Raw genomic sequence first — 22,801 nt, 5'->3', positions numbered from 1 at the left:
TTTCAAGAAAGTAATGGATTTGTGAATTGACTCATTACGATCAAAAAGTTTTAAACAGTACGTTCCCTTAAGTTTCTCCAAGTGGCTACTTCACACAATGACTCCATACTTGTGAAACATGATTTTGCTCGACCAGTACTAATTTCCTATGATTTCAGCCTGCACTATGGCAATAAATGCGCTCTCACTAACACAGTACACAGCACACTCACACACCCAGAGCACACTCACACACCCAGAGGCCTCTGGCACATCTCACTCTCAATCATACCACAACCTCAATCATACCACAAGAATATAATTTAGAATGATAAGCAAACAAACAAGTATTGTCTCTCATTGTGTTCCTCGTGAAGTGACTTGCAACACTTTGTTTTAAAACCTTACCCTTACACAAATACTTTCAACACAAAATACCTGGACATTTAAGAATAACACATACAATTAATAACACTCCAGTTAGTATCCCTTTTTCATTGCAAGGTAAACCTCTTATAAAAAGAATGCCAGAGAGAAGCAGCACAGCCGCCGCTGCTTCTATGGTTACGTCAGACAGGCTGCAGGGTCCTGATGTCCGTCCCTCTGCTCTGTGCCGACTCGCCACACGGTGAGGGTCGGCTGCCGTTCGATTCCGCGGAACTCCGAGCGCAGCGCTGCTCGTGGCGGTGACTGAGGTGGGGGGGAGGCTCCCACTGCCCCGTAGCCCCCTGAGGCAGTGTTATCGTTCTCACTGAAGGCGGCAGTGGGCAATCCCCAGCTCCAACACTTCCCGGCAATCCCAGTCGCTCTGTAGCAGCAGTAGCGACTCTCTGCTCAGCCTGATGTATAACTAAGGCATTAGTGACTGCTCTCCAAGGCTTCAATAATTTTTTAGCAGCCTTATTTTCATTAATAACTTCAAACAATTTGTCCCCAAATTTACGCCACTCTGTTTGTTCAAAAACTGTATCAGGATTGATAAAACAACCCTGCGCTACTCCATATACTAATAATCCTGGTAAATCCTTTTTGCAGTCTATATCTAAAGTGCTCCGCTTTTCTAAAAAGCATTCGAGCAAAGCATACGCCGCTTGTCTCTCCATACCTTTATATACGTCGGTTGCAGCCTTTGCAAAGACCTCGGCGGCGCTTCTCCGGCGGGACCCTTTATAGGCTCATCCCGGGTGCGGGGACTCCCTTCCACCTTCCGAGCTGCGGGTGCGGGGACTCCAAGTTTTCGTCCCTTTCACCTTTCAGACCTCGGCGACGCGTGACCGGCGGGATCCTCTCCCGGGTGCGGGGACTCCACGTCCCTTTCACCTTCCCAACGCGGGTGAGGGGATTCTTGTCCCTTCCACCTCCTGGGCTGCGTTGCAGGACCGGATCTTCCCTTATTCCATCCAACCGTGGCCCAGGATCACCGCCAGCAGTGTCCAAATCCCGTTCAGATCGGTCCCTGTTCGGGCGCTATTTGTTGTCGACAGAAGGAAGACACAGACGCCCAATATGAGTGAACAGTGAACTTCAACTTTAATGGATAGCTCAGTCGCCTTTTATCTAGTTCGAACATAATCAACTCATACATATTGCAAAACTAAGCTCAGGATTGGCTAACACTTTCCTATCTTGTCAGTTAGTTTCTCCCTCTTTTAGCTACCGTCCCGCCTTAGGGACTTTCCCAACCACACAAGGGCATCGTGTCCTTGGGCCTGATTGGTTCTCAACCGGCTGCGCACGTGCCCAGGCTCATATGAGTTGAGTACGGTACCTCCCCTAGCCCATGACCTCCTAACTGCTCAACATCCACCTGTCCTACCTCACTTAACCATTCCTCCACAATAATCCCCATGCTTTTGCTACAGCTTTGAATATTAAAAGGACAAAATGACCAAGCAAGTAGCTGAATTTTTTTTTTTCATCTGGAATTAGCTCAAGCTTTTATTTACATAGAAAGAAAAGTCTAGGAGCAGAACTGATTACATGCCAAAGAAGAATTCAATTCATTCCACTCACAGGAAAAATCACTTACCTCAGTAAGCTGGGAACCAAAAGGCTATGCTGATGTGTTAAAACACATTACAGGACACTGGGTCCAGGCCCTCCGCTGCACCCACTTAAAATCCATCCCTACACTCACCAAGGTACAACCGCAACCCAAACACAGATGCAGCATTTCAGATTCAACACAGTTTTGGGAACTGGTAGAAAGGACACCTCATCCTCAGCAAGGTGTGCTCAGGCTACACAGGACAGGGCTTTGGGCACCTCTTTGCCTACCAAAGAAGACAGCCATCAGCACCTGCTTTGTTCAGATTCTAAAGACTAACATCACAGCCCACATTGCCTGGGACACCTGATAAACAGAAGAGAAAGCAGCCATACCGTTTTCAAGCCATCCCTGCATGTGTTGCTCCTTGATGATCTGCAACCTCTTCTCAAATCCTCAACTGCTTCTGTGGAGAGCCTGCCATGGCACCTGCAAAGCAAGATGGATACCCTTCGCAGTCACCTTGTGCTACTTGGCAGTTCTGCTCCAATCCAGCTCACAAACAGCCTGCCCTTCTCGTGCTGCTCTTTAGAGTGCAGCTTAGCCCCTCTGAGCCTGTGCGACACACCTGTGAAACAAAAAGAAAAGCATAGGCCTAAGCAGCATCCAAAGCCACAGCACAGCTAGGACAGTTACTCTCATCTGCTCCCTTACCTCGGCCCCCTCACCTGCCCTGGAGGCAGATGCTTCCATCTGCTCTCTTAGGCCAGCTACAACACACCTCTGAAATATAAACAGGATTTTTACTGTATTTTGTGTAGTTAACTAACTGCAGTGACAACTGCACCCCTAAAGTACCTGCTACATCTGTTCATCGCTCACCTTGCCGAAAGCAGCTATGCTCAAGTCCCACGTTGTACACTGTGTTGCAGCTTTAACAAATGAAAACAGTCACAATATAATCATTCAGCTGCCAGCATTAGAACCCATCCCTCAACAACAGCAGGGACCCCATTTACAAATTATCGTTTCAATACAGCAGCCCCCTTACCTCAGCACCTCAGAAGTAGATCAAGCCTGTCACTGAGCTGCCTACCCAGTGCTGAACAGTTCCAGAAGGAGCTCTTTCCTGTGACAGGTTCTAAAGCTTTACACTCTACTGGGGACAGGAAAGAAATAAGAATAAACATTTCAAAACCCCATATCTGTAACCTTTCAAGATTCAAAAGACCTCCTCAAGCACACCGTTCAAGCACTTATGCGAGCAGCTGCTCACAAGCAGATATACTCTCCCACCTCCACATCTGCCAAACACCACAGAGATGACTGTGCCAGCTGCCCTTCAGTACATGCCCAGAGGCAGACCAGATGCCTTTGCCAAAACAGTCCAGACAATGTATTAGTACACCCATGCACTGCCACATTAATCACTAACTGCCAGGCAGGACAGCTCCAGACCAAACACATACACACACAGCCACGCCACAAACACTACAAACAAAACACACAACACAAGGCGCAAGAAAAAGTGACCCCCGGAGGGAAGCCCTATGGCAACAGCAAGTCAGAACAGGTGCTCTGCACCAGACCCTAGAGGAGACTCAAATGTCACGACACGCGACTGGAAGCAACTGCCAGAACTGGGATGATGGAGGCCTAAAAAGCCTGCCTTCAAGACAAGAGACCAGAAGGATGGGGACTGAAAACCCCATAAGACGACGCTTAGGAAATCAATTCCCAACAAGAGCTCCTGATGCGGCCCAGATGACTTCTGCAAGAGTGAGGATGGAAACAGACGCGATCTCAAACCGAATATGATGCACAAGACCTGAAACAGACCTGCTCTTTAAGCAGTGACTGCAACACAAGAAGTGCTCAGATCAGAGTCATGATGACAAAACATGCATTGAGGCCCTTCAGCACCACTACCAAGTCGCCTGTCTAGTCAGTCCAGTGGAAAAAGGAAATGTGGATATCAAGACCCGAGAAGCACAGAACAGACATTGCAGAAGCAACACAAGACAGACAAACAGAAGGAAACTGTCCTGCCTGGCGCATGCACTCACTCTACAAAATAATCCCGCTTCTTCTATTAGCCTGGTGACCCAGCCGCAAGCAGCCTGAACGTGACCCAGCCTGAGCCACCCTCACCGTGGAACCAAGTCTAGTCAGCCAGCTGGCTCCATGCTGCTCTGACTCCCACCTCCCATTAGTCACCCCAGATATGCAAATACTAGGTGCCTCCCAACTTAGCTCTCAGATTGCTGCATGGTAAAGTCCCTCCGCTTCAAGAAACGCACAGGCACTGATTGTCATCTTAGTCAATTGCCAGGCTCATCATCAGCTGCAAAAACAGAGTACCAGCATTCAGTAGGACGCCGGCCCCATTGCTCACCTTCTCCACAATGCTGACCACTACTGATGCAACATACAATTGTGCTCACGTGTTCCTCTCTGAGTCCAAGCTCCAACAGTGCAGCCAGTGTCATCCACACCACCTGGGAAAACAAAGGGATTAAATGATCGTTGCATTCACAAGAAGTCAGCCAATGGTGGTTTTTTTTTTTGTTAATGTTTTTTTGTGTGTGTGTGTTTCCTGTATTTATTTATTTTTTAGTCTGCTTTAGCTCAACAGCATGCAGAGTGCAAACAAGAGAACTGGGGTGTATCTAGAAGCAACAATCCCCACGCTTTTGCTGCAGCTTTGAATATTAAAAGGACAATACGACCCAGCAAGTAACTGGAACTTTCTTAACTGGAATTAGCTCAAACTGTTATTTACATTGAAAGAAAAATCTAGGAGCAGAACACATTATACACCAACAAAATTAATTCCATTTCATCCCCAGAAAAAAATCACATACTCTCATCCCCTCCTGTACCTCAGCCGCTTGCCTGCCCCACGTGGCACATGCTTCCATCTGTTCCCTTTACTCACTTATAGCACCTCTAAAAGGCAAACTGGAATTTTACTCTATTGGATGTAGGAAAATAACTGCAGTGACAACCGCGCCCCAAAAACAAGTTACCTCTGCTCATCACGCACCAGAGTCACTGCAGAGGCAGCTCGGGTCAAGATGTCCTGCACTGTGTACTGCACACTGCATTTCAGCCTCAACAAAGGAGAAAGACAGGCAGAAGATAAACATTCAGCTGACAGCAGTAGCACCCATCCCTCAACAACAAAAGGGACCCCATCTTTAGTTTTAACCTTTCAAAACAGCAGGCCACTTGCCTCTGTACCTGCAAATTAGGTCCAAGCTTGAAAGGAGCGGCCAGCATCACCCACACCACCTGGGAACACAAAAGGACAAAATGACCACTCTTCTTGCGAGCACACACCTGCCACACTGCTCCTCTATCCCAAACAACCTCACCTCGGACCCTCACAGGGAAACACCTGAGCGTCTTCCCTTCACTTCAGATAAGGGATGACCAGGCTGACAACACTCACCTTCCCTCAGAGCTTCGTGACACGAGGATTTCCCTTCCCTGTCCGCGACTGCACAAAGGACCTGCAGACACAAGAGAAACACACACTGAGGTACCTCAGAGCTACAGCATACCTGCTGCAATACCTCTCTCTTCCCAGCTCCAGTACTTCAGCTGCTCACCAGCTCTGAGATTCTTCGCTCACAGCGCCACAGCAAACTCTACCTGGACCACACAACACACACTACACAAGCTACAATGGCTAAGACACACAAGCTGGAACATTCCCACCCAACAATCAGTCGCATCGCATAGGAAGGCTGCCGCACACTCTGAGAAACCAAACCTACCAGTCCTGAGCAGCTCCCTACCTCCTCCTGCCAACCAAGCTCAGCGCACACACTATTTGCCCCTCAAAAAACCAAAACCTTAGAACATACACACACAAAAAAAAAACACCTGAGATCCATAAATGCCAAGATGTGCACGCACAGCGGCCCCAGCAGAGGTAATCACAGACTTACCCTTTGCAGAGGAAAGAGCAGACTCTGAAACAACCCTGCTCAGGCTCTTGGTAATGCTGCATCTACACTGCCAAGCCACATGTAGCATGAAATGAAGCTGGCTTTGCTTCTCTGGAAAATTACACAAGTAGGTTTATACATCTAGAGATTAAAATATAACTCAAAAACAGAAGAGCATCCCACCATCAAAAAAAAAAAAAAAAAAAAAAAAGAGCCAGCAACCTCTACTAAATATTCCTCTGTTAAGTGAATTCCAAGCACTTAGAAATCCAGAAATCCATAGACTCCAGCCTGCCTAGAGAACCCTGCAACTGACTGAAGGAAAACAAAACACTTACCCCAAAGAGCAGCCCAGGCAGAAGGAGCTCTCTGATGTCATGCCTGGGGCTCATATACCATTTGGCCCCGCCCAATATCCAAACCCTATCACCTGGAAAAGGGGAGGGACAAAGCACAAGGAAGTAGGAGCAGAGCAGGAGCAGCAGTAGCTGTTTTTTTTTGTTTTGTTTTGTTTTTTTTTTGTTTATTTGTGTGTTTTTTTTTTTTAAATCTGCTTTACCTGAACATCATGCAGAGAACAGACAAGAGACCTGGGGTGTTTCTAGAAGCAACAATCCCCATGCTTTTGCTACAGCTTTTAATATTGAAATAACAACACGACCAGTCAAGTAACTGGAACTTTTTCAAATGGAATTACGTCAAACACGTTCATTATCACTTGCAAAAACAGAGAACCAGCAATCACTAGCATGCCAGAGTGTTGTCGACAGAAGGAAGACAGGGACACTCAATATGAGTGATCAGCAAGCTTCGATTTATTGGATAGCTCAGACGCCTTTTATTCCTTAACGTATAATTAGCTCATACATATTACAAAAGTTAAGCTCATGATTGGTCCCCCTACGTCCTTATCTTATCAGCTTCTTCCTCATCCTTTCGACCGAAATAACACAGTTGGTACTTTCCCAAACCGCCAACGGATATTGTGTCCTTGTGTGTGATTGGCTCAAACAAGTTGTGTGCGGTTTGTCCAACTTGTGAAGATTCAGCTGTTTTATGTCTACGTGACCTATCTCAGTTAACCATCCCTCTACAATTCCCCCGTTTTTATTTTGGGCTACTAATACCTTTTTTGTGAATTGTTCAAGTTTCTTAGTTAAGCAACCAAAAATTATTCGCGCAGCTATTTTTATCAATATAACTATAAGCAGAAAGCGAAATCCCTCTTTGATTAGACTCACTAACCAGTTAGACAGACCCCCAAAGATGGACTGCAACGAATTGTCAAGCCAACTAGGTTGTACTGTAATTTTCTTTGTGTGCTCCATCAACCATTTCAACTGGTCATGAATCGATCGACCATGATCTGAAAGATTGAAACAACACATTCCTTCAAAATCTTCACATCCATGTCCTTGCGCTAAAAGCAAAAAATCAATTGCAGCCCTATTTTGTAACACAACATGCCTAAGGCTATCCATATCTTGTGCCATTTCGGTAATAATTTCAGTTGTTACATTTGATTGCTTAACAGCCCAACAAGCAAGCTTATTAATGCTAGCCAAAGCATGTGCAGTTCCCACTGCTGGAACTAATGAAGCAAATATTCTCTCAGCAGCGCCCCATAATTCTACACCATCGTCACAGTCAGAACCTAAAGTCTTAAGAGCTCATTTGGATCTCTGCGACAAGCTCTGGTTACGGAGACTGTGTAAGTCCGGGGCGAACAATGTGAGTCACCCTAGATAACATGGACCCCCAAACGCGTTGGCAGGTATTCCTTGCCATGCACGATCCCCGCAAATCAAAGACATGCCAGGTGGCAGAGCCTTTGCAGTGTCATTATTCCACATCGGATTGTTATTAAATTTTGCTTCAGCTCCCAAAGCCCCCAGTCCTTGACTCCATGCTTGTGAAATATGATTTTGCTCGACCGATCGCAACTAGTCCTGCTAGTTGCTTACAATCAACTCCCTGTTTTTCTAAAAAGCCCTGTAATGAATCTAGGGCTACTTCGTCCTTCATTTTCCTATGATTTTTTTGCCGGCACTAATTTCCTATGATTTCAGCCTGCACTATGGCAACCTGCACTATGGCAATAAGCACGCTCTCACTAACACAGTACATAGCACACTCGCACACACACAGCACAATTGCACACCCAGAGGCCTCTGGCACATCTCAATCTCAATCATACCACAACCTCAATCATACCACAAGAATATAATTTAGAATGATAAGCAAACAATACGTGCTGCCAATATAATTTAGAATCATAACCAAACAAACAAGTATTGCCTCTCATTGTGTTCCTCGTGAAGTGACTTGCAACACTTTGTTTTAAAACCTTACCCTTACACAAATACTTTCAACACAAAATACCTGGACATTTAAGAATAACACATACAATTATTAACACTCCAGTTAGTATCCCTCCAGCAGCTGAAAACATACTGTTTGTCTGCAGCTTCAGGAGATCTTTGCTCCTGTGGTGAGCAGCTGAGAGTGGAGTCCCCTCCGAGCTAAAACGCTCAGGGTGCACCTAGGGGCGTCCACGCCGCAGCCGATCCCCGCAGCCGAGCAGTGTCTCCTCAAGTCTGCCAGTGGTCATTTGGCAGTGTAATCTGCATCTCTGCACTCCTGCCCCGCAATAGAGCTAAGTCGTCATTACTAATCCATAGAATGTGGCAACCCCATGGAATCTTATCCAGAAACATAGTTATAACACCGATCTGGGGACGAATAGTCTTTTTTGCATTGCAAGATAAACCTCTTACAAAATGAATGCCAGAGAGAAGCAGCACAGCCGCCGCTGCTTCCATGGTTACGTCAGACAGTCTGCAGGGTCCTGATGTCCACCCCTCTGCTCTGTGCCGACTCGCCACACAGTGAGGGTCCGCTGTCGTTGTCCACTGATGCCTCTGGTCTACTGTTGCAACCCGATCTCGGATGTCCCGCATCGCACCGCGATTACTTCAATTTCCCAAGTCCCTCCGCAATTCCTTTTTCCGCGTCCCTCCGCAATTCCTTTTTACAGTCTATACCCCTGCGTGCTCCGCTTTTCTAAAAAGCACTTGAACAGATCATACGTCGCTTGCCTCTCCATACCTTTGTTTACGTCAGCACTGTTGCAGCCTTTGCAAGACCTCGGCGACGCGTGGCCGGCGGGACCCTCTATAGGTGCTCCCGGGTGCGAGGATTTAGCATTTTCATCCCTTCCACCTCCTGAGCTGCATTGCAGGACCTGTTTCCTTCCCTTATTCCGTCGATCCGTGGCTCGCAGGTTCACCGCCAGCGGGGTCCGTCTTCGGGCGCCATTTGTTGTCGACAGAAGGAAGACAGGGACACTCAATATGAGTGATCAGCAAGCTTCGATTTATTGGATAGCTCAGACGCCTTTTATTCCTTAACATATAATTAGCTCATACATATTACAAAAGTTAAGCTCATGATTGGTCCCCCTACGTCCTTATCTTATCAGCTTCTTCCTCATCCTTTCGACCGAAATAACAGTTGGTACTTTCCCAAACCGCCAACGGATATTGTGTCATTGTGTCTGATTGGCTCAGACAAGCTGTGTGCGATGTTTGTTCAACTCGTGAAGATTCAGCTGTTTTATGTCTATGTGACCTATCTCAGTTAACCATCCCTCTACACCAGAGCTAATACCCACCTCCTGCACAATGCTCGCTACTACTAATGCAACATACAGTTGTGCAATACCTCTCTGTTCCCAGCTCCTTTATCTCACCTGCTCAGTAGCTCCAACTGAGAAAATGGGCCCGGGCGGCGCCGCGCCGAAATGGGCCCGGGCGGCGCCGCGCCGAAATGGGCCCGGGCGGCGCCGCGCCGAAATGGGCCCGGGCGGCGCCGCGCCGAAATGGGCCCGGGCGGCGCCGCGCCGAAATGGGCCCGGGCGGCGCCGCGCCGAAATGGGCCCGGGCGGCGCCGCGCCGAAATGGGCCCGGGCGGCGCCGCGCCGAAATGGGCCCGGGCGGCGCCGCGCCGAAATGGGCCCGGGCGGCGCCGCGCCGAAATGGGCCCGGGCGGCGCCGCGCCGAAATGGGCCCGGGCGGCGCCGCGCCGAAATGGGCCCGGGCGGCGCCGCGCCGAAATGGGCCCGGGCGGCGCCGCGCCGAAATGGGCCCGGGCGGCGCCGCGCCGAAATGGGCCCGGGCGGCGCCGCGCCGAAATGGGCCCGGGCGGCGCCGCGCCGAAATGGGCCCGGGCGGCGCCGCGCCGAAATGGGCCCGGGCGGCGCCGCGCCGAAATGGGCCCGGGCGGCGCCGCGCCGAAATGGGCCCGGGCGGCGCCGCGCCGAAATGGGCCCGGGCGGCGCCGCGCCGAAATGGGCCCGGGCGGCGCCGCGCCGAAATGGGCCCGGGCGGCGCCGCGCCGAAATGGGCCCGGGCGGCGCCGCGCCGAAATGGGCCCGGGCGGCGCCGCGCCGAAATGGGCCCGGGCGGCGCCGCGCCGAAATGGGCCCGGGCGGCGCCGCGCCGAAATGGGCCCGGGCGGCGCCGCGCCGAAATGGGCCCGGGCGGCGCCGCGCCGAAATGGGCCCGGGCGGCGCCGCGCCGAAATGGGCCCGGGCGGCGCCGCGCCGAAATGGGCCCGGGCGGCGCCGCGCCGAAATGGGCCCGGGCGGCGCCGCGCCGAAATGGGCCCGGGCGGCGCCGCGCCGAAATGGGCCCGGGCGGCGCCGCGCCGAAATGGGCCCGGGCGGCGCCGCGCCGAAATGGGCCCGGGCGGCGCCGCGCCGAAATGGGCCCAAACAGACTTATTCTTCAGTGATGAAGAAGGTGACCCTGCTCAGTCTCTTGGCAGTACTGCACTTATGCAGTCAAGAAACCGTACCCCACGGTTTCCCAAAAACAACGTACCTGGCAACCCCGCATAAACATACCTCAAATATGTGAATTCCATGCACATAAAGCCTAGAAGGCTTTATGGTCTAAAGACTCGACAGACAGCAAACACACAGGCAAAAGCTCCAGAAATATAACAAACCACCCCTAACCCTGAGAAAGACCACTGCTTATATGCCCACTGCTGCCATTTTCAGATACATGCTCACACAGGGAGCCTCCATCATACATTTCTCCTAAACCCTGCTCCATCACTTTGCCACCAAGGTTGTGACTTTGATAAGATTTGACATAGAGGCAAAGACTCACAAAAAGCCCCGTAATTCTGCAAAAATCATAAGGGACCCAGAACCACAAAGCAAACACACAAAATAACATCGCCATACTATCCGTAAAACTGCTGTAATAACTACTCACCTGAGGAAGAGCTGCGTGCAATACAGGCACCTACTACTAGATTGCTTTACTATGACAGATCCTACCAGTTACCACCTCAAAAAGACATGCGTACTGGTTTCTACTTGAAAATGCATCAGTCCATAGACTCTGACCCACCTAAAGAACCCTGCAACTGACTGAAGGAAAAACAAAGCACTTACCCCAAAGAGCAGCCCAGGCAGAAGGAGCTCTCTGTTGGCATACCTGCAACTCGGTTACTATTAGGTCCAACCTGGAACCTGAAGCCAATCACCTGGGAAAGTGCAGTGGGAAAGCACAAAAAAAGCAGAAAGAGGAGGAGCAGCAGCTGTGGTTTTATTAACTTACTTATAAGGCTTAGCTCAACAGCAGGCGGAGAGCAGACAGGAGAACTGGGGTGTTTCTAGAAGCAACAATCCCCATGCTTTCGCTGCAGCTTTGAATGTTGGAAGGACATTACCACCAAGCAAGTAACTGAAGCTTTTCCTGCTGGAATTAACTCAAACTTTTATTTATGTAGAAAGAAAAATCTAGGAGCAGAACATATTACATGCCGAAAGAAGAATTCAATTCCATTCCACTCACAGGAAAACTCACTTACTTCAGCAGGCTATCTGAGAACTAAAAGGCTATGCTGATGGGTCAAAACACACTACAGGACACTGGGGCCGGGCCCTCCGCTGCACCCACTTAAAACCCATCCCTACACTCACCAAGGTGCAACCCCAACCCAAACACAGACGCAGCATTTCAGCTTCAACACAGTTTTCGGAACTGCTGGAAAGCAGGCTTCATACTCAGCGAGGCATGCTCAGGCTACACAGGACAGGGCTTCGGGCACCTCTTTGCCTACCACAGATGATTGACATCAGGAACTGCCACACCAGACAACCTTTTTCTTACACAACACCTTTCTCGGGAACCACGCAGCATTCCAGTGACCTGCTTTCCTCCTACTCTAAAGGCTATCTCAGCCCACCTTGTCTGTGGCACCTCATAAACAGGAGACAAAGCAACCGCAGCAGCAAAAGCCACAGCACCCTTGGGACAGTTACTCTCATCCCCTTATGTACCTCAGCCGCTTGCCTGCCCCCCATGGGAAGAAGAGAAAGCCACCGCAGCGCTTGGAAACCATCCCTGCACGTGCCGCTCCTTGACGCTCTCTGGCCCTATCTCACATCCTCAGCCAATTCTGTGGAGAGCCTGCCACGGCACCTGCAAAGCAAGATGGATACCCTTCGCAGTCACCTTGTGCTACTTGGCAGTTCTGCTCCAATCCAGCTTATGACCAGCTCCTCTTCTTACACAGCTCTTCAGAGTGCAGTTTGCTCCTTTGAGCCTGTGCGAGACACCTGTGAAACAAAAAGAAAAGCATAGGCCGAGGCAGCATCCAAAGCCACAGCACAGCTAGGACAGTTGCTCTCATCTGCTGCCTTACCTCTGCCCACTTACCTGCCCCTGAGGCAGATGATTCCATTTAACCTCTTCAAACAGCTACACCACCTCTAAAAGACAAAGAGGGGATGCTTACACTAACAGTGAGACCTGCAACACAACAACTGCTGCATCTGTTCCTCACTCACCTTGCCAGAGGCAGCTCTGGGTGTGACGTCCCAGGCTGTACACTGCGTTTCAGCTTTATCAAATGAAAACTGTCACAAGATAATCATTCAGCTGCCAGTAGTAGTACCCATCCCTCAACAACACAAGGGACCCCGTTTACAACATTATCGTTTCAAAAGTGTGGACAACTTGCCTCAGCACCTCAGAAGTAGACCAAGCCAGTACACTGAGCTGCCGAATGAGAGCTTGACAATTCCGAAAGGCGTTCTTTCCTTTGGCTGGTTCCTCCTGAGGTTTATCTAAGGCTTGCAAAAAAAAAAAAAAAAAAAAAAAAGAAAAAGAAAAAAGTCCACATCTGCAAGCTTTGACGATTCAACAACAGAACTCTCCTCCAGAACTATTCAAGCACTACGCGAGCAGCTGCTCACAAGCAGATATACTCTCCCACCTCCACATCTGCCAAACACCACAGAGATGACTGTGCCAGCTGCCCTTCAGTACATGCCCAGAGGCAGACCGGATATCTTTGCCAAAACAGTCCCAACAATGTATTAATACACCCATGCACTGCCACGTTAGCTGTCATCACTAACTGCCAGGCAGGACAGCTCCAGACCAAACACATACACACACAGGCACGCCACAAACACTACAAACAAAACACACAACACAAGGCGCAAGAAAAGGTGACCCCCAGAGGAAAGCCCTATGGCAACAGCAAGTCAGAATAGGTGCTCTGTATCAGACCATAAGAGAGACTCAAATGTCACCATATGCGACTGCAAGCAACTGCAAGAACTGGGATGATGGAGGCCTAAAAAACCTGCCTTCAAGACAAGAGACCAGAAGGATGGGGACTGAAAACCCCATAAGACGACGCTTAGGAAATCAATTCCCAAGCAAGAGCTATTGATACGGCCCAGATGACTTCTGCAAGAGCAAGGATGGAAACATATGTGATCTCAAACCAAATATCATGCACAAGACCTGAAAGAGATCTGCACTCCAAGCAGTGACTGCAAGACAAGAAGTGCTCACATCAGCCCTACGATGATGAAACAAGCATTTAGGACCTTTGGTGTGGCTACCAAGTTGCCCGTCTTGTCTGCCCAGTGGAAGAAGGCAATGCGGATCTCAAGACATGAGGAGCGCATAACAGATGTTGATCATATCAGGAAACGTTTGATACAAAAAACTATTACACGCACAGAAGCGATTCCTTTAAGCTCCCATTGCAAGACAAGAGGTGCTCAGCTCCCAATTGAATGAACATCAGCAATATTCCGAGGAGGTCAAATGTTGAATACCCTCAGGATGGCTTCCCCAGGGCCAGCCAAGCACCAAGAGCAACAGTACAGTACAGCACACACAACACAGAACACAGATGACAAGCTGGGACTGCCCTGCCTTGCACGTGCTCACGCTGTATGTGACAGAACTTCCCACACATAATCTCTCTGCCTGACCTGATCAATCCTGAAAGGCCCTATCCAAAGCAATGACTTAAAAGCACAGACCCTCGCCCTATGGGTGCATTCACAACCCCAACTCAAACAAAGCACTTTCCCCCCAACTTAGCTTGGGAATGCTGGGAGGCAGGTTTCATCCTCACCAAGGAACACAAAGGCTAGCCAGGACACTGCTTCAGGCACAAGGCTCCTCTTCACCTGCAGAAATAAAGTACCATTAGGCACCAGCACACAGGCCAAACTTCTTCCAGTGAAACACCCTCCTCAGAAACAAAACAGTAGACAACTGACCTGCTCTGCTACTGAAATCAGATAGACAACCTTTAGACAACTCCCCACCTCCCTCTGCCAACCACTCCCCAACATACAGTATTTCTCCCTCAACTTAGTTCTCAGGGCTCAAAATCCTTCCTCAGTGTGGACCACAGAGGCCAGCTAGGATGTTCCCAGGACCTTCTTCGTAACAGGAAAAGAGGAGTCACCCAGAGGTGCACCAATAGACTGCTACACCAAAAACAATACCCGTTTTCCAACTTTTCTCCACTCACCTTCCCGATCCAGGCTTCAAGCTTCCATTCAGTGTGCCGAGCCAAAGTCACGGCTTAGTCCAAGGAGAAAGAACAGAAAAATGTGACAATCCACAAAACAGTCTATACCCACTCCTTTCCTCCCCTACTGCAACAGCCAAGAAGCCACAGAGCCACGTGCTCCAACCCAGTACCACCGCTATGCTCACCTAACATCCCAAGGAGATGCATCGCGCTCCCAGCTCCTCTTGTGCTCCGAGCATCTCCAGCATTTCAGGAACTAGAACTGCTGACGTCTGGCACATCTCAGAAACGTGGCAGGAGATGTACTCTGCTGTCGCAAGGCACTTGCGAAGCCAGCCCGACATGTGAAGCAGACTAACACAGTCCACCGAACAATTCAGGGCCCCCACTGCTGTCCACTCACCCTCATGCTTCGTTCAAGTTCCCATGCCTATGCCCTGAGCTACAAGAAACAAAGAGAGAAGGTCACAACCACAATGGACAAGCAAACAGTGCAGGTCCTTGCAGAGAACTCAAACACAGAGACAAGAGCTAGACAAATAAAAAAAACACCCTGAAGTCCAAAAATGCCAGATGGCCATGCATAGCAGCCCCGGCAGGGGTAATCACAGACAATCTTTGCAGACGAAAAAGGTGACCCTGCTTAGTCTCTTGGTAATACTGCACCAATGTGGTCAAACCTCTTGTAGTATGTAATGAAGCTGGTTTTAGTCCTTTGGAGAGTTACACAAGTGGGTTGATTCATCTAGAGATTAAAACATAGCTCAAAACCAGGAGCAAATCCCAGCACCCCAAAAAAAAGTGAGCCAGCAGCTTCTACTAAATATCCCTCTATTAAGTGAATTCCAAGGACTTAGAAATCCAGAAACCCATAGACTCCAGCCTGCCTAGAGAACCCTGCAACTGACTGAAGGAAAATCAAAACACTTACCCTAAAGAGCAGCCCAGGCAGAATTAACTCTTATGGCATACTTGGGGCTCATATACCTTTTGGTCCCGCCCAGCACCCAAACCAAATCACCTGGAAAAGGGGAGGGACAAAGCAAAAGGAAGTAGAAAGAGAGCAGGAGCAGCAGCAGCTGGTTTTTATTTTTTTGTTTGCTTTTTTTAAGATCTGCTTTACATGAACAACATGCAGAGTGCAAACAAGAGAACTGGGGTGTTTCTAGAAGCAATAATCCCCATGCTGTTGCTGCAGCTTTGAATATTAAACGGACAATATGGCCCAGAAAGTACCTGGAACTTTTTTACCTGGAATTAGCTCAAACTTTTATTTACAAAGAAAGACAAATCTAGGAGCAGAACACATTATACACCAACAAAATTAATTCCATTCCACCCCCACGAAAAAATCACATACTCTCCTCCCCTCCTGTATCTCAGCCGCTTGCCTACCCCACGTGGCACACGCTTCCATCTGTTCTCTTTACCTACTTATAGCACCTCTAAAAGGCAAACTGGAATTTTACTCTATTGGATGTAGGAAAATAACTGCAGTGACAACCGCACCCCAAAAACAACAGTTACTTCTGCTCATCATGCACCAGAGTCACTGCAGAGGCAGCTCGGGTCAAGACGTCCTGCACTGCACACTGCATTTCACCCTGAACAAAGGAAAAACACAGGCAGAAGATAAACATTCAGCTGTCAGCAGTAGCACCCATCCCTCAACAACAAAAGGGACCCCATCTTGAGTTTTATCCTTTCAAAACAGCAGGCCACTTGCCTCTGTACCTGCAAATTAGGTCCAACCTTGAAAGGAGCGGCCAGCATCACCCATGCCACCTGGGAAAACAAAAGGACACAATGACCACTGTGCTTGCAAGCACACACCTGCCACACTGCTCCTCTATCCCAAACAGCCTCACCTCAGACCCTCACAGGGAAACACCTGAGCGTCTTCCCTTCGCTTCAGATAAGGGATAACCAGGCTGACAACACTCACCTTCCCTCAGAGCTTCGTGACATGAGCATTTCCATTCCCTGTCCACGACTGCACAAAGCACCTGTAGGGAAAAGAGAAACGCACACTTTGAGGCAACTCACAGCCACAGCGTACCTGCTACAATACATCTCTCTTCCCAGCTCCGGTACTTCAGCTGCTCAACAGCTCTAACTCAGATTCTTCGCTCACAGAGCCACAGCAAACTCTGCCCGGGCCACACAACACACACTACACAAGCTACAATGGCTAAGACACACAAACTGGAACGTTCCCACCCAACAATCAGTCGCATCTCACAGGAAGGCTGCCGCACACCCCAAGAAAACAAAACTACCAGTCCTGAGCAGCTCCCCACCTCCTATTGCCAACCACGCTCAGCGCACACACACTATTTACCCCTCAAAAAACCCAAAAACTCAGAACACACACACACAAAAAAAAAAAAAAAAAAAGAGATCCATAAAGGCAAAAGAGACATGCACGCACAGCAGCCCCAACAGGGGTAATCACAGACATACCCTTTGCAGAGGAAAGAGCAGACTCTGAAACAACCCTGCTCAGGCTCTTGGTAATGCTGCATTTACACTGCCAAGCCACACGTAGCATGAAATGAAGCTGGTTTTACTCCTCTGGAAAATTACACAAGTAGCTTCATACATCTAGAGATTAAAATAAAGCTCAAAAACAGAAGAGCATCCCACCATCCAAAAAAAAAAAAAAAAAAAAAAAGAAAAGTGAGCCACCAACCTCTACTAAATACCCCTCTATTAAGTGAATTCCAAGCACTTAAAAATCCTGAAATCCATAGACTCCAGCCTGCCTAGAGAACCCTGCAACTGACTGAAAGAAAAACAAAACACTTGACCCAAAGAACAGCCCAGGCAGAAGGAGCTCTCTGATGCCATGCCTGGGGCTCATATACCTTTTAGCCCAGCCCAGCACCCAAACCCAATCACATTGTAAAGGGGAGGGACAAAGCACAAGGAAGTAGGAGCAGAGCAGGAACAGCAGAAGCAGGCTTTCATTTCTTGTGTGTTTTTTTTTCGTTTGTTTGTTTTGTTGTTGTTTTTTTTTTTAAATCTGCTTTACCTGAACAACATGCAGAGAGCAGACAAGAGACCTGGGGTGTTTCTAGAAGCAACAATACCCACGCTTTTGCTGCAGCTTTTAATATTTAAAGGACAACACGACCAGTCAAGTAACTGGAACTTTTTCAAATGGAATCACGTCAAACATCTTCATTATCACTTGCAAAAACAGAGAACCAGCATTCACTAGCATGCCAGACCTGATACCCACCTCCTGCACAATTCTCACTACTACTGATGCAACACACAGTTGTGCAATACCTCTCTGTTCCTGGTTCCTTTAACTCACCTGCTCAGTAGCTCCAACTAAGAAATGGGCCCGGGCGGCGCCGCGCCGAAATGGGCCCGGGCGGCGCCGCGCCGAAATGGGCCCGGGCGGCGCCGCGCCGAAATGGGCCCGGGCGGCGCCGCGCCGAAATGGGCCCGGGCGGCGCCGCGCCGAAATGGGCCCGGGCGGCGCCGCGCCGAAATGGGCCCGGGCGGCGCCGCGCCGAAATGGGCCCGGGCGGCGCCGCGCCGAAATGGGCCCGGGCGGCGCCGCGCCGAAATGGGCCCGGGCGGCGCCGCGCCGAAATGGGCCCGGGCGGCGCCGCGCCGAAATGGGCCCGGGCGGCGCCGCGCCGAAATGGGCCCGGGCGGCGCCGCGCCGAAATGGGCCCGGGCGGCGCCGCGCCGAAATGGGCCCGGGCGGCGCCGCGCCGAAATGGGCCCGGGCGGCGCCGCGCCGAAATGGGCCCGGGCGGCGCCGCGCCGAAATGGGCCCGGGCGGCGCCGCGCCGAAATGGGCCCGGGCGGCGCCGCGCCGAAATGGGCCCGGGCGGCGCCGCGCCGAAATGGGCCCGGGCGGCGCCGCGCCGAAATGGGCCCGGGCGGCGCCGCGCCGAAATGGGCCCGGGCGGCGCCGCGCCGAAATGGGCCCGGGCGGCGCCGCGCCGAAATGGGCCCGGGCGGCGCCGCGCCGAAATGGGCCCGGGCGGCGCCGCGCCGAAATGGGCCCGGGCGGCGCCGCGCCGAAATGGGCCCGGGCGGCGCCGCGCCGAAATGGGCCCGGGCGGCGCCGCGCCGAAATGGGCCCGGGCGGCGCCGCGCCGAAATGGGCCCGGGCGGCGCCGCGCCGAAATGGGCCCGGGCGGCGCCGCGCCGAAATGGGCCCGGGCGGCGCCGCGCCGAAATGGGCCCGGGCGGCGCCGCGCCGAAATGGGCCCGGGCGGCGCCGCGCCGAAATGGGCCCGGGCGGCGCCGCGCCGAAATGGGCCCGGGCGGCGCCGCGCCGAAATGGGCCCGGGCGGCGCCGCGCCGAAATGGGCCCGGGCGGCGCCGCGCCGAAATGGGCCCGGGCGGCGCCGCGCCGAAATGGGCCCGGGCGGCGCCGCGCCGAAATGGGCCCGGGCGGCGCCGCGCCGAAATGGGCCCGGGCGGCGCCGCGCCGAAATGGGCCCGGGCGGCGCCGCGCCGAAATGGGCCCGGGCGGCGCCGCGCCGAAATGGGCCCGGGCGGCGCCGCGCCGAAATGGGCCCGGGCGGCGCCGCGCCGAAATGGGCCCGGGCGGCGCCGCGCCGAAATGGGCCCGGGCGGCGCCGCGCCGAAATGGGCCCGGGCGGCGCCGCGCCGAAATGGGCCCGGGCGGCGCCGCGCCGAAATGGGCCCGGGCGGCGCCGCGCCGAAATGGGCCCGGGCGGCGCCGCGCCGAAATGGGCCCGGGCGGCGCCGCGCCGAAATGGGCCCGGGCGGCGCCGCGCCGAAATGGGCCCGGGCGGCGCCGCGCCGAAATGGGCCCCAACAGACTTATGCTTTAGAGATCTAGAAGGTGAGCCTGCTCACTCTCTCGGCACTACTGCACTTATGCGGTCAAGAGGTATTACCCCACTGTTTCCCAAGAACAACTACCTGGAAACCCCTCATAAACATACTTCTAAGATGTCAATTCAAGGACATCAGGACTAGAGGGCTGCAAGGTCTAAGGACTCAACAGACAGCAAACACACAGGCAAAAGCTCCAGAAATATAACAAACTGTCCCTAAACCTGAAAAAGACTACCCCTTACATGCCCACTGCTGCCATTTCCAGATACATGCTCCCACAGGGAGCCTCCATCATACATTTCTCCTAAACCCTGCTCCATCACTTCAACAGCAAGGTTTTGCCTTTGATAATATTTGACATACAGGCAAAGACTCTCTAAAAGCCCCGTAATTCTGCAAAAATCATAAGGGACCCAGAACCACAAAGCAAACACACAAAATAACATCGCCATACTATCCGTAAAACTGCTGTAATAACTACTCACCTGAGGAAGAGCTGCGTGCAATACAGGCACCTACTACTAGATTGCTTTACTATGACAGATCCTACTAGCTGCCACCTCAAAAAGATAGGAGTACCAGTTTCTACTTGAAAATGCATCAGTTCATAAACTCTGACCCACCTAAAGAACCCTGCAAACAACTGAAGGAAAAACAAAGCACTTACCTCAAAGAGCAGCCCAGGCAGAAGGAGCTCTCTGATGGCACACCTGCAACTCAGTTACCATTAGGTACCACTTAGAACCTGAAGCCAATCACCTGGGAAAGTGCAGGGGGAAAGCACAAAAAAAGCAGAATGAGGAGGAGCAGCAGCTGTGGTGTTTTAAACTTCTTTATATGGCTTAGCTCAACAGCATGCAGAGTGCAGACAGGAGAACTGGGGTCTTTCTAGAAGCAACAATCCCCATGCTTTTGCTGCAGCTTTGAATATTGAAAGGACAAAACAACAAAGCAAGTAACTGATTTTTTTTTCCATCTGGAATTAGCTCCATCTTTTATTTACGTAGAAAGAAAAAACTAGGAGCAGAATAGATTACACGCCAATAAACAAACAAAAAAATCCTTTCCACTCGCAGGAAAAATCACTTAATTGAGTAGGCTGAGAACCAAAAGGCTATGCTGATGTGTTAAAACACACTACAGGACACAGGGGCCAAGCCCTCCGCTGCACTGAATTAAAACCCATCCCTACACTTACCAAGGTACAACCGCAAACCAAACACAGACGCAGCATTTCAGATTCAACGCAGTTTTGGGAACTGCTGGAAAGCAAGCTTCATCCTCAGCGAGGAGTGCTCAGGCTGCACAGGACAGGGCTTCAGGCACCTCTTTGCCTACCAAGGAAGACTGCCATCAGCACCTGCTTTGTTCCGATTCTAAACACTAACATCACAGCCCACATTGCCTGGGACACCTGATAAACAGAACAGAAAGCAGCCATACCGTTTTCAAGCCATCCCTGCACGTGTCGCTCCTTGATGATCTGCAACCTCTTCTCAAATCCTTAACCACTTCTGTGGAGAGCCTGCCATGGCACCTGCAAAGCAAGATGGATACCCTTCGCTGTCACCTTGTGCTACTTGGCAGTTCTGCTCCAATCCAGCAAACAGCCCGCCCTTCTCATGCTGCTCTTCAGAGTGCAGCTTGGCCCCTCTGAGCCTGTGCGAGAAACCTGTGAAACAAAGAAAAGCATAGGCTGAAGCAGCATCCAAAGACACAGCACAGCTAGGACAGTTACTCTCATCTGCTCCCTTACCTCGGCCCCCTCACCTGCCCTCAAGGAAGATGCTTCCATCTGCTCTCTTAAGCCAGCTACAACACCCCTGAAATATAAACAGGATTTTTACTGTATTTTGTGTAGTTAAGTAACTGCAGTGACAACTGCACCACTAAAGTACCTGCTACATCTGTTCATTGCTCACCTTGCCAAAAGCAGCTCTGGTCAAGTCCCGCATTGTACACTGTGTTTCAGCTTTCAGTACCGGTTTCTACTTGAAAACGCATCAGTCCATAGACTCTGACCCACCTAAAGAACCCTGCAACTGACTGAAGGAAAAACAAAGCACCTACCCAAAAGAGCAACCCAGGCTGAAGGAGCTCTCTGATGGCATACCTGCAATTGAGTTACCATTTGGTCCCACCTGGAAACGGAAGACAATCACCTGGGAAAGTACAAAAAAAAAAAAAAAAAAAAAAAAAAAAAAAAAAAAACAGAAAGATGAGGAGCAGTAGCTATGGTTTCTTTACTTATTTATATGGCTTAGCTCAACAGCATGCAGAGTGCAGACAAGAGAACTGGGTTTTTTCTAGAAGCAGACTAACACAGTCCACCAAAAAACTCAGAGTCCCCACAGACATCCACTCTCCCTCGTGCCTCATTCAAGTTTCCGTGCCTATGCCCTGAGCAACAAGAAACAAATAGAGAAGGCCACATCCACAATGGACACGCAAACAGTGCAGCTCCTTGCAGAAAACTCAAATACAGAGACCAGAGCTAGAAAAAAAAATAAATAAATAAACAAACACCCTGAAGTCAACAAAAGCCAAAAGGCCACGAACGCACAAGAGCCCCAACAGAGGTAGCCACAGACTTACCCTTTGCAGATGAAAAAGCTGAACCTGCTCAGTCTCTTGGTAATACTGCAACTACGTGGTTGAGCCTCTTGTAGCATGTGATCAAGCTGGTTTTAGTCCTCAGGAGAGTTACACAAGTGGGTTGATTCATCTACAGATTAAAATACAGCTCAAAAACAAGAGTGTATCCCACCATCCCAAAAAACAGTGAGCCAGCAACCTTCACTAAATATTCCTCTATTAAGTGAATTCCAAGCACTTAAAATCCAGAAATCCATAGACTTCAGCCTGCCTAAATAACCCCGCAACTGACTGACAGAAAAACAAAGCACTTACTCCAAGGAGCAGCCCAGGCAGAATGAGCTCTCTGATGCTATGCCTGGGGCTCATATACCTTTTGGCCCCACCCAGCACCCAAACCCAGTCACGTGGTAAAGGGGAGGGGCAAAGCACAAGAAAGTAGGAAGAGAGCAGGCACAGCAGCAGCTGTGATGTTTTTTTGTTTGTTTCTTTCTTTTTTATTTTTTTTTAATCTGCTTTATCTCAAAAGCATGCAGAGAGCAGACAAAGCAAAAATCCCTGTGCTTTTGCTGCAGCTTTT

The 22,801-nt window shown here is 50.6% G+C and overlaps 1 protein-coding gene across 7 annotated transcripts; it reads right to left on the bottom strand.

The window, feature by feature from the left end:
* Window positions 1-329: 329 nt before the first annotated feature.
* LOC311439364 (uncharacterized protein) lies at window positions 330-21,599 on the bottom strand. Of its 7 annotated transcripts, XM_084524951.1 has the most exons (28): window positions 21,549-21,599; window positions 21,383-21,449; window positions 21,070-21,298; window positions 20,825-20,960; window positions 20,294-20,385; window positions 16,736-16,796; window positions 16,525-16,575; window positions 16,335-16,394; window positions 15,722-15,811; window positions 14,976-15,232; window positions 14,788-14,840; window positions 14,383-14,437; window positions 12,964-13,075; window positions 12,791-12,859; window positions 12,660-12,712; window positions 12,513-12,559; window positions 12,281-12,422; window positions 11,390-11,481; window positions 9,031-9,327; window positions 5,421-5,481; window positions 5,210-5,260; window positions 4,996-5,079; window positions 4,399-4,464; window positions 4,118-4,310; window positions 3,018-3,125; window positions 2,849-2,898; window positions 2,362-2,455; window positions 330-1,446 (listed from the first exon to the last, which is right to left on the bottom strand). In XM_084524951.1, the coding sequence occupies exons 10-15, from the start codon at window positions 14,995-14,997 to the stop codon at window positions 12,694-12,696; spliced, it is 330 nt and encodes a 109-aa protein (XP_084381077.1). In that variant the 5' UTR covers window positions 14,998-15,232; window positions 15,722-15,811; window positions 16,335-16,394; window positions 16,525-16,575; window positions 16,736-16,796; window positions 20,294-20,385; window positions 20,825-20,960; window positions 21,070-21,298; window positions 21,383-21,449; window positions 21,549-21,599; the 3' UTR covers window positions 330-1,446; window positions 2,362-2,455; window positions 2,849-2,898; window positions 3,018-3,125; window positions 4,118-4,310; window positions 4,399-4,464; window positions 4,996-5,079; window positions 5,210-5,260; window positions 5,421-5,481; window positions 9,031-9,327; window positions 11,390-11,481; window positions 12,281-12,422; window positions 12,513-12,559; window positions 12,660-12,693. The 7 variants fall into 7 exon arrangements, 1 of the variants encoding a protein (XP_084381077.1); XR_014694677.1 differs by lacking the exons at window positions 9,031-9,327; window positions 11,390-11,481; window positions 12,281-12,422; ... (14 more) ...; window positions 21,383-21,449; window positions 21,549-21,599 and adding an exon at window positions 5,923-5,945 and having other exon boundaries at window positions 4,216-4,310; window positions 5,178-5,260; XR_014694678.1 differs by lacking the exons at window positions 9,031-9,327; window positions 11,390-11,481; window positions 12,281-12,422; ... (14 more) ...; window positions 21,383-21,449; window positions 21,549-21,599 and adding an exon at window positions 5,923-5,943 and having other exon boundaries at window positions 4,216-4,310.
* Window positions 21,600-22,801: the final 1,202 nt, after the last annotated feature.

This window comes from Aythya ferina (assembly GCF_964211825.1).
Source record: "Aythya ferina genome assembly, chromosome: 7".
In the NCBI taxonomy this organism is placed as follows: domain Eukaryota; kingdom Metazoa; phylum Chordata; class Aves; order Anseriformes; family Anatidae; genus Aythya; species Aythya ferina.
The sequence above is the reverse complement of the archived record's forward strand: the minus strand, read 5'-3'. Positions and strand labels throughout refer to the sequence as shown.